General features: G+C 47.5%; 2 protein-coding genes across 2 annotated transcripts; both read right to left on the bottom strand.

Moving 5' to 3' along the window:
* Nucleotides 1–3,078: 3,078 nt before the first annotated feature.
* Nucleotides 3,079–5,314, bottom strand: LOC112088502. The gene is made up of 3 exons (XM_024158781.1): nucleotides 4,560–5,314; nucleotides 3,836–4,504; nucleotides 3,079–3,268 (listed from the first exon to the last, which is right to left on the bottom strand). The coding sequence occupies exons 1-3, from the start codon at nucleotides 5,312–5,314 to the stop codon at nucleotides 3,079–3,081; spliced, it is 1,614 nt and encodes a 537-aa protein (XP_024014549.1).
* A 700-nt stretch (nucleotides 5,315–6,014) lies between these two features.
* Nucleotides 6,015–7,436, bottom strand: LOC112088501. Its single transcript, XM_024158780.1, has 2 exons — nucleotides 6,731–7,436; nucleotides 6,015–6,574 (listed from the first exon to the last, which is right to left on the bottom strand). Exons 1-2 carry the CDS (start codon nucleotides 7,434–7,436, stop codon nucleotides 6,015–6,017), a joined length of 1,266 nt encoding a protein of 421 aa, XP_024014548.1.
* Nucleotides 7,437–10,815: the final 3,379 nt, after the last annotated feature.

Raw genomic sequence — 10,815 nt, 5'->3', positions numbered from 1 at the left:
ACCGAGGCCATCCCTCAACCCGACCCCCCAAGCCGGGAAGGAGACGAAATGGTCCGAACCGCAGAAGGCAACACTGCTGAGGCGGTCGAGAGAGATGCAGCACCCGAGGTGGAACCAGGCGAAATTATTCCCGAGGCGTCAGGGGACGATTCGGCTGTGCGGAGCAAAACTCCTTCGAACTCCGCCATTTTAGCCCTCCCGAAGTCGACAAGGCCCCCGACTTCAGTCATTCAGAAACATGACCCGAGCCAAAAACGTTCGGCCGCTGACAAGGGGAAGGGCGTTGCTGTTCAGAAGAGGCGGAAGTCGACGCCCGGGGACCCCGCCCCGCGCAAGTTGGTCGTCGACGACCCCGACGCCTCTGCCGTCGAACATGTAAATAACGCGAACACGCGTCTTCCTTCTCCGGAGAAGTTGAGGAGGCCGAGGTCGTACGGCGCGATGGCACAGCGCGGTACCAAGGTACTTTCTATTTGCTTTCCTTTATTTTCGCAAATTTTTACTAAGTGTTTAACGCGAGTTTGTTCTTTGCAGTTTGTCGCGGCCATTAACGACCTGATGGCCGAGTACGAGGTGGACCTGTCTTAGGTCGAACGTCGCTTGGCCGAGGCCCGAAATGAGACCGCGGCGTCAAAGGCGAAGCTGAAAGAGGCTCAGAACGAAACCGCGGTGGCAAAGGGGAAACTGGACGAGGCGGTGGCCAGGGCGTCCAAGCTGGAAGAGGAGAAGATCGTTCTGCGCGCCAATGTCGACAAGGTCTCCGCCTCGGTCATTCGCCTCGAGGAGGCGAGGAGAGCTAAAAGCGCCAAGGTGGCGATGCTGAAGAGGCGTATCGAGGCCAAGGACGCCTTGTTTGATGCCAAGGTCAAGCGGGCGAAAAAAGAGGCGAGGCGAGAGCTTACGGCGAAGTTTCAGGAACGCCTCGCCAAGGTGGAGGAGGGTTTGGCCAAGCTCGAGAAGGCCAAAAATGACGAGAACGATCTGGGGCAAATCAAGGGCAACCTTGCGATGATTGCCGTCCTGAAGAAACCAAACGCCCCGACGCTCGATGATGAGGAGGCGCAGCTAAAGAGCTGGGAGAGCAAATATGCCGACGACGACGCGTATGAGCGTATTGCCTCCGAGATCCGAGGCGAGCTGGTTTTCTCCCCTGTATCGCCGGACTCGGTCGACACCAGCCTTGGTAACGAGCCGCTCGAAGAGACAGCGGCCAACTTAGGCGTCGTAGATCCGAACGGATCGAACGCGGGTACGCCGGTCCTCTCGAACCTCCTTGCCGAGCGTGAAACGCAGTCCGCAGCCTGATACTCTCTGCTTTTCCCTGTTTTGTCTTTCATGCTTATGTACTTAGGATTTTTATCTGCTTTTTGAACTTTTTATGTAACTGGTGCCTGGACGGTTTTATCTACCTGACATTTATTTTTGCTTATGGGTATATTCTCTTTACTTTAGCCGTTTTAGGATTTGATGCACTTATTTTAAATGATCTGTGCAAATATCTGTGAAAACCGTTGGCTTAGAGAAAATTGTCGAGGATGAAAATTGCTGTGTCGAGAATGATTTTGATTGCTTCCTTAGCCGAATTCTTCGAAATCGATAGAAATACAGGCTAAGGGTTGAGTCGTTTAAGGATCTCGTTTGGATTCTTAATCTCGAGCTGGGAGTTAGTTTTGTGGAACATCTTTTTGGTGATGCTGGAAAGTTTTTAAGTGATAATGTCGAGGCAAATTTTTGCTGGCAATGCTGAGCCGTATTTAACGACAAGGCGTTTTCGCTGTGCATGGTGCCGAGCCGTGTAAACGACGAAGCGTTTTTTCTTTGCGTGGTGCCGAGCCATGTACACGACGAGGCATTTTTCTCGTTGGGTGGTGCTGAGCCGTGTAAACGAAGAGGCGTTTTCGCTTTGCATGGTGCCGAGCCGTGTAAACGACGAGGCGCTTTGTTTTTGTTAGCCAAGGATTAATTCGTAGTCTCATTGAATCTGACTATGGACCGGTGTTTCCGAGAGGATGAGTATGTTTGTCCGGGTTTTAAGAGTTTACTTCGGTTTTAGAGAAAGCGATGTAGTCTCGACTTATATTCTCGTGTGCGATAGTAAACCGTGGCGACCTGATACGTTTTTGGTCTGATATTTGTATAGCGCACTTAATTTTTATCCGTAGAGGATGTAACTTGCACCCTCGTCCTAGGAAAGGTGGTAAAAGTCCGTTTAGAGAACTTTGTATTTGTTGCCCCGTTGTGGCCAGCAACGAGACGAGGCGTTCGGAGGCTTAGTTTGGCGAACTGAAACTGATGACCGATTAAGGTCCGAGGTAATCAGGTCATGATATCATGCCGAAGTGGTATGATTACTCGCCGAAGTGATGAGTGAAAGAATTTAAAAACCCGAACTTGTTAGGATAAGTTGCTGATTTAGAAAGAATGAGAAACTAGCCAAAGCGATAATGAACGAACTAGAAATCCAAGGTAAACATGAAATAAGTAGATGATTCAAAACGAACTGAGAATGTGCCGAAGTGGCGATGTTCCTAAGTGAGCAAGCTAAAATTGTAGAGTTAAGGAGGTATGCGTATACGTACCCTCTCCCCCCCTTTTTAGGAGGGGGGACAGCTGAACCCGTCCGAGGACGGGCTGCCTGCATACCCTTTGCAGGGATCAAGCCGTCCCGTAGTTCATGCTGGTCGTGCTGTAGCTTTAGTGATAATACTTCTTTAGATGCATTGCGTTCCATGATCTTGGAATCGTCAGCTAATGTCGCGAGTTCGTAGACTCCCGGACGAACCACTTTTGTGACCTTGTAAGGACCTTCCCAATTTGCTCCGAGCTTTCCTGCGTTCTTCTCGGCAGTGTTTTGGAAGACCTTTTGGAGGACGAGCTCCCCTGCTTTGAATCTTCGGCTACGAACGTTTTTGTTGTAGTATCGCGCCGTTGCTTGTTGATAGTTCTGGATTCGAATTAAGGCTTGGTCGCGCTTTTCGTTGATTAGGTCGAGCTCATCTAGCATCATTAAGTGGTTCAAGCCCTCCTGTCCTGGTAGAAGTCTTCGTCGAATACCTGGGAAATCCACCTCGGGGGGAATTATGCACTCCGATCCGTAGACCAAAGCGAATGGAGTTTCCCGGTGGCTCGGCGCGGAGTTGTCCGATGAGACCAAAGGACGCCTTCGAGTTCGTCTGCCCAACGTCCTTTCTTGGCGTCGAGCCTTTTTTTCAGACCGTCGAGGATCGTCTTGTTGGCTGCTTCGGCTTGCCCGTTCCCTTGAGGATATCTTGGCGTAGATTTGCTTAGGTGGATTTTCCATTCTCGCAGAAGGCTTCAAATCGTGTTTAGATGAACTGGGATCCGTTGTCGGTGACTATTTCGTAGGGGATCCCGTGTCTGCAGATGATATTTTTCTAGACGAAGTGTTCGACTTGAACATCCTTTATGCTTGCGTAGGAATCGGCTTCGACCCACTTGGAGAAGTAATCCGTGAGGACGAGCAGTACACGTTTCTGCTTCGAGCGATGTAGAGGTCCGACGATGTCCATCGACCATTTCATGAATGGATAAGGTGACGAAATTGACGAGAGCAGCTCGGTAGGTTGATGAATTGTTGGAGCGTGCCGCTGACACTTCTCGCACTTCGCCGTAAATTTCTCGCAGTCCTTGACCATCGTGGGCCAGAAGTAGCCATGCCGTTTTATCTTGATAGCGAGCGACCTTCCGCTGGAATGGTTCCTGCACGCGCCGCTGTGCACCTCGTGCATGATCTTTCTTGCCTCTGGTCCTTCGACGCATGTCATGAGGCCCTGAAAATCTCCATTTAAACACCTCGCCATCGACGAGGACATACCGCGCAGCCTGAGATTTTAGTTTGCGGGCTTCCCATTTGTCGGTCGGCACCTCTCCATCGGCGATATACACTCGGATAGCTCCGAGCCATTCTTTGTCGCAGCCGTACTCCGGTTCGGCCGGTGAGGCGTCTTCGTCCATAGGAATGGCTTCGTCGTCCTCTGGTTCTTGTTCGGGAGGATTTATCAGCCGAACTCCTTCCACCTCTTCGATGCTAGGACGTTCGATGAATTCGACTAGGATCGTCCGTCGGAGGTCTGGGTCCGAGGTCGAAGCGAGTGCTGCCAAGGCGTCGGCCGAGGTGTTTTCTCCTCGGGGAATATGCGTGAGTTCGAACTCGTCAAACTTTTGCACCAACTCTCGGACCACCTTGAGGTAAGCTCCCATTCGTCCATCCTTCGCCTCGTATTCTCCGTTGAACTGACATGCTACAAGCTGTGAATCGCAAAAGGTTCTTATCTTTCGGACTCCGATTCCCTGCGCTAGTCGTATGCCGGCGATCAGTGCTTCGTATTCCGCCTCGTTGTTCGAGGCGTGGAAGTTCAGGCGGAAAGACTGCTCCAATATTTCTTCGGTGGGAGAGGTGAGGCGGATTCCTATTCCCGAGCCGTGTTTAGACGACAACCGACGTGCAGCGTCCACACTTCGTCTAGAGTCGGCTCGTTTGTTGCTTTGGCGGGAAGTTCAATGAGGAAATCTGCGAGCACCTGTGACTTTGCAGAGACCTGTTCCGATACTCGATGTCGTATTCGCTTAGCTCTATGGCCCACTTGGCGAGCCGAACGGATTGGCTAGGGCTGTGTAAGATCGAGCGCACCGGAAGCGTAGCGAGCACAACAATCGAATGTGATTGAAAGTATGGGTGCAGTTTGCGAGCCGAGACTACGACGGCTAAGGCGACCTTCACGATCTGGGGGTAGCGGGTCTTGGCGTCGGTCAGTGTCTGGCTGATGTAGAAAATGGGTTTTTGCTCGGATCGTTCTTCTCTGATAAGCACTCCGCTTACAGCTGTAGCAGACACTGCGATGTAGAGGAAGAGCGGCTCTCCTTCGACTGGTTTTGCTAAGATTGGTGGGCTCGCCAGATAATTCTTCAATTCCTGGAAAGCCGTCTTGCATCGTTCGTCCCACTCAAATTTCTTGTTTCCTCGGAGGGTGTCGTAGAAGGGCAAGCATTTATCTGTGGAACGGGAAATAAACCTGTTTAGCGCGGCGACTCTTCCTGTGAGCCTTTGCACTTCGCGCTTCGTCCTTGGAGAGGGCATCTCAATTAACGCCTTGATCTGCTTGGGGTTTGCTTCTATGCCTCGATGAGTAACCAGATAGCCGAGAAATTCTCCTGAGGTGACCGCAAACCTGCACTTCGCCGGGTTTAGTTTCATGTTGTGCTTGTTCAATTGTTCGAAGCATTTCCGTAGATGCGCGATGCGGTCTTCCTCCTTGAGTGATTTGACTAACATGTCGTCGATGTATACTTCCATGGTTTTTTGCGAGCTGAGCCGCGAACATTTTATTGACGAGCGGTTGATACGTTGCTCCTGCGTTCTTGAGCCCGAACGGCATGACTTTGTAGCAATATATCCCTCGATCAGTTATGAATGCCGTTTTTTCCCGATCATCAGGGTGCATCAGAATCTGATTGTAGCCAGAGAATGCGTCCATAAATGTTAACAGTCTATTTCCTGCAGTAGCTTCGACGAGCCGGTCGATGTGTGGCAAGGGAAAGCTGTCTTTTGGACACGCCTTGTTGAGGTCAGTGAAATCCACACAGACCCGCCACTTGCTGTTTTTCTTCTTCACGACCACCGGATTTGCGAGCCAGTCCGGATATTTGGCCTCGGCGATTGATCCTACTTTGAGTAACCTCTCGACTTCGTCGTTCATTGCTTTAGCTTGTTCGGGGCCGAGCTTCCTTCTTTTCTGCTTGACTGGTTTAAAGGTCGGATCCACATTCAGCTCGTGACAAGTTACGTCGATGCTTATGCCTGACATATCTTCTGCTGTCCAGACAAGTGTTGATGTTCTCCTTGAGGAGGGAAAGGAGTTCGTTTTTCAGAGGCTCTTCTAGTTTGTTCTTATTTCGACGCATCGCTCCAGTCGCGCCTCGTCTATACACACCGAGTCCACCGCGTCGCATGCCGGCTCGGCGCGTGTTTTGCGGCTCTCCGCGATCTGTAATTGCTATAAGAGTTTCGAGAGCTCATTTTCGGGCTCTCGGTCTGTCTTCATCTTTTTGCGGTCTATGTCTGCTCGTGCGTCGGTGACGGGGTTCCTCAGCTTGTGCTCGGCTAGGCAGCACATTCGTGACTCCTTCTGATTCCCCCAGATCGTTTTAACACCTGATGGAGTTGGAAATTTGAGGCAGAGATGATAGGTGGAGGGTACCGCCCTCATCCCGTTGATCCACGGAGTTCCCATGATCACATTGTAGATTGCTGGGTGATCAGTGACGCAGAATTCGACGGTCTTAGTGACTCCGCCAGCTACCACAGGAAGCCTGATCGTTCCCATAGTCATCGTCGTTTCTCCTGAAAATCCGGTTAGAGGTTTGGGGATTGCTTCCACCTCGGAGAGGTCGATTCCCATTCTTCTGAGTGTTTCCCTGAAGATGACGTTCACTGAGTTTCCAGTATCAATGAGCACCCTTGCTACGTCATGATCCCTGATCGTTAACTCGATCACCAACGGATCATTCTGAGGTCGATCGATTCCTGCCGTTTCCTCCTCGGGGAAGGAGATCACTGTGTTTGGGATGTCGGTTGGTTATGTCCAATTCTCCTTTGCTTCGGCTCGGTGCTGATAGGATTTGATGGAGGACACGGTATCTTGGTAGTATTGAGCTCCGCCCATGATCATATTGATCCTTTGCCTGGGCTTGGGTCGCTCTTCGGGTTCGCCTCTCCTGTCGCGCTTGGAGTTATCGCCTCGTCGGGGAGGATTCGCGGGTTCCGCCATGCCGCTCGGCTCGACTCTTTCTCGCGGTTCATTAGGGACAAGGTCTTTGAGGTTTACCGCATTTTGGAGCTCTCCCGCTGCCATCTTAGCCGCAAGTTTCGCTCCTAGGGTTCGGCATTGTGCCGTTGAGTGCCAGTAGGTCTGGTGATACTCGCAGAAAGCCTTCTCATCGTAGTTGGCGGATTTTCTCACCCAAGTGTTGTTACGCGGCTCTCCTCTTCCGCGTCCGGTGCCTACCTGGTAGTTATGGGCACCTCCGCTTCTAGGTTCATCCGAGCTCTGTGTTGTTGTGTTGCTCGATGGGTTGCCCTTCTTCGCGGGGCGCGGCAAAATTGAGCTTCGTATTGCTGCTTTCGTTACTTCGTACTGCTCGTCCAAGTTTTTCATTTCCTCCTCGTTTACGACAAAGTCTGATGATCGGTGCAAAGCGTCTTGAATTGTTTGCAGCGTGTTGAGAGCCATCTCCCGTCGGAACTCGGATTTGTACCACAAAGATCGTTTCAGAGCGTCGAGCGCAGCCTTGTCGCTTATCCCTTCTATTTTGGATACGACTGCCTTAAATCTTGCCATGTAATCCCGAAGCGGTTCGTTTGGTCCTTGAGATAATGTCCACAAGTCGGCATCAGATGTTCCTCTGTCCATAAACATCGAGTATTGTTTAAGGAACAAGGCAGAGAGCTGTTGAAAATTGCCGATTGAATTTTGTTCCTGCCTCGAAAACCACTCGAGTGCGGCTCCCTTGAGATGCTCCACGAAGAGCAGGCAGTATCCGGCATCTACTTCGCGCTCGGTGAGTTTAGCGCTTTCTTTGTGAAGGCTCGTCCCATTGCTATCCGAAACGCTGTGATGTGTGCTTTCGGATCGGTTGTTCTTTCGTAGAACGGGATTCTCACCTTCCCCGGCTCGGGAATCCTGGCCTCCGTGATTCTTGCAGTGAATGGGATTCTCTGAGTTTCTTCAAGCATTCGGTCGATTTCGGGCGCGGCGCTTGTCGCGTTGTGCACTTGGGATTTCATGGCGCGTATTTCAGCTACTGTCCGAGCCATCAAGGTTCGCAGCTCTTTGAGTTCGAGAGTTTGTGCGTGAGTCATTCCCTTTGATTGGGGGGGGGGGGGGGTCGCTCCCGCTCCTCTCTCCTCGGCTCGTCTTCGCGCTCTGCCTGCTCGATCCATTGGAGGTTTTCTTCCTCCTCGGTTGGATTGTCGCCGCGGATCGGATCAGAAACTTCGTCAGTTTGGACGCCGTTTAGCGCCGAGGCAGCTCTTCTTGACTTATTCACCGAGCCGAGCCGGTTTGTTGCGGATTCGTGGTTCCGTCGTTCTGCTGGGCGTCTACATTGATCGCACCGTTTTCTTCTTCGCCGGCTCGTCGCCTTGAGTTTCGGCGAAGAGGGGGCGGCTCGGTCATGTTGACTCGGGTCGCCGCGGGGGTCTGTTCGTCGAGGAGACGAGACATTGGAGGAGCTGAGGGGTTTCTTGCGCCGCTCCCTGAGGCTTCTGCAGGTGTCGAGAAATCGAAGCGTCTCCGGATTCCATCCATCGGGTCGGGAATTCCGGCTCTCCAAGTTGGGTGTAGTCACTCAGCCGCCATCGCGTCGAGCCTCTCCGTAATCGCCTCGTTTTTTTTATCCTGTTCGTCGATTTTCTTCATCAACGCAGCCATCATGTTTCGCATCTCATCTTGGGTTTCGATCGTTGCCGTCGTTGTGCCCGATGCCGGAGCGTCCTTTTCCGCGCCGTTACCGGTGTTGTTGTTGTTGTTGTTATCGTCGGGGGTGTTGCTCGCCATGTTCTTCGGATCTTAAAGTCTTGTCGATTTAGAGTAAGAAAGTTTCAAATCCCCACAGACGGCACCAAATTGTGTGAGCCAAAACTCGCACAACCAGAAATTTGTTTAAGGAAAACTAAGGGATCGGAAACTTCTAGGGTTTATCGTCAAAAACAGTAAGATTGAAAGAAAGTTTTTCTTGCTATAAAAGTGTTTAGCTTTTATTGCTTAGGGTTGCAAAAGTTACATAATGAATTGTATACATCATCTATTTATACTAATTCTCCGAACCGCCTAGCCGAGAATCTCGGGAGAGATTTTCGGAATATTTCCTTATCGCCTCGTGCGGCTCACCGCCTTTGTTTTTCGCCTAGGGTTTTTACGGGCTTCGTCTCTCAAGGCCTTGGTTCAGCCCATCTGAACTTTTCCACGGCTCGGCCCATCTAACTTCTCCACGGCTCGACCCACTTGCCATTTTAGTCGAGACATGATCTGGTCCACCTCACCGAGGCGCGGCTCGGCCCAGGCATGTTGGAGAGGGGCTCGGCCCATTTCTTACGATACGGCTCGGCCCATCTACCTTTCTTCACGGCTCTCCCTACTGGTCTATCTTCACGGCTCTCCCACTTGGTGATCGCGGCTCTCCCACTTGTCTTTGTGGGAACGGCTCTCCCACTTGGTGATCGCGGCTCTCCCACTTGGTTTTTTTTTTTTGTTAATAGAGATTTTTATTTTTATTTTTTATTTCTTTTTTCAACCATAATATTAGAATTAGGAAATTTTTTATAATTTAAAATTTTGATATATACAAATAAAATTAAAATTTTAATGCTGATTTGGATGCCTTGAAAACAATATAGCTTTAACTATTATTAATAATAGAATAATTTTAATTAATAATTTTTTTATATTTTTTTTGTATTAACAATGTAATTTTATAATTTAAAAATATTTTTAGTTTTAGTTATTGATGAGAACTAATAAAATTGACATTTTAAATCTTATGTGGATGTCCTTAGAGGCATATATCTTCAGCTTTTATTTTTCTATAATTATACTTTTTTGTAACAATATAATTTTAAAATTTGGAATTTTTTTAAATTTTATATATTGATGTGGACCAATAAAATTAAATTTTGAAATCATATGTAGACATTCTTAGAGGCATATAGCTTTAAATTTTATTAAAAATAGATTTAGAAATCAAAGCTAGAAGATCCCACACGAAGTCCATTGTCGCAAGTGATTTTGGTATCTCCTCCTTGTTTTGAGGCTTATCGAATGTATTCGGATGCTGCTTGGTCAGCTAATTGTTATCTTTGTGGTTACTGTTAGGTTGTTAAAACCCCATCAGATGACATGTTATTTCAAAAATCATCCTCGGATACCTGAATCTCCTTCGTCTTAATGATGAAATCTCTTTCTCTATTTCCAGTGCTTCGTTATTCAAAAGTGTCGAGTCTCAGTCACTTGACATATTTCTCAGACTGCTTGAAATTTTTCATTTTTCTCAAATTCGGTGGCCTAGCTTTGGAGATTTTACGGTCTCTTTTTCAATTTTAAAGCGGCTTGTAGTGGCGTTCTTTATATTACATTTCATTATATTCTTTGTAATTTAGCTAATAGTACGTTAAACATACAGTTTAGTCAAGTTAGTTCTTTTATGTTGTAATGACTCATTATTTAGTGAAACCTAACTCTGTTTTTTTTTTTAAGATGGTTGTGCACATAGGGAAAAAAACTTTAAAATTATTATATTTATGTGAAAAAATTGGATCCTAATGTAAGAGTCTCTAAATATATATATACATCTAATTTTATTATTATTTATTTTAGTTTTTTTATTATTATTATAAATTTTATATATAATATCTTTATTTTTAATAATTTTTTAAAACAATAATATAATTTGAAAACTAAAATAAATAATATTAAAATAGGAAATTTTAAATTGAAAATAGGTAACTTTATAATTTTCAATGTTGAGGTGGACCAGTAAAAAATTGATACGAAATTTCTTTATTCAGCAATAATATCAGAATTTGTAAACTCTTTTAATTTCTTTATTCAGAAATAATATTAAGATTTGTAAATTTTTTTTAATTCTGAATGTTGATGTGGACCAATAAAATTGCCTTTTTAAATCTTATGTGGACACCTTTAGAAGCATTTAACTTCAACTTAAATTAATATAAGACTAGAATTTGCATCTACGCTACATGTGGAAATTTTTTTAATGCTATCATATTGATAGAAATCG

This window comes from Eutrema salsugineum, unplaced genomic scaffold, assembly GCF_000478725.1.
Source record: "Eutrema salsugineum unplaced genomic scaffold, Eutsalg1_0 scaffold_14, whole genome shotgun sequence".
NCBI lineage: Eukaryota > Viridiplantae > Streptophyta > Magnoliopsida > Brassicales > Brassicaceae > Eutrema > Eutrema salsugineum.
The sequence above is the reverse complement of the archived record's forward strand: the minus strand, read 5'-3'. Positions and strand labels throughout refer to the sequence as shown.

Bases quoted from the DNA above. Each gene is read 5' to 3' on its own strand.
- LOC112088502 (XM_024158781.1), bottom strand. From the start codon at position 5,314: ATGGAAGTATACATCGACGACATGTTAGTCAAATCACTCAAGGAGGAA. The intron at 4,505-4,559 runs GTCTCTGCAAAG...TTCCCGCCAAAG, and splicing joins GACATCGAGTATCGGAACAG to CAACAAACGAGCCGACTCTA. The intron at 3,269-3,835 runs GTATGTCCTCGT...ATCTACGCCAAG, and splicing joins CTAAAATCTCAGGCTGCGCG to ATATCCTCAAGGGAACGGGC.
- LOC112088501 (XM_024158780.1), bottom strand. From the start codon at position 7,436: ATGTTTATGGACAGAGGAACATCTGATGCCGACTTGTGGACATTATCT. The intron at 6,575-6,730 runs GCGAACCCGAAG...TCCCAAACACAG, and splicing joins CTCCAAGCGCGACAGGAGAG to TGATCTCCTTCCCCGAGGAG.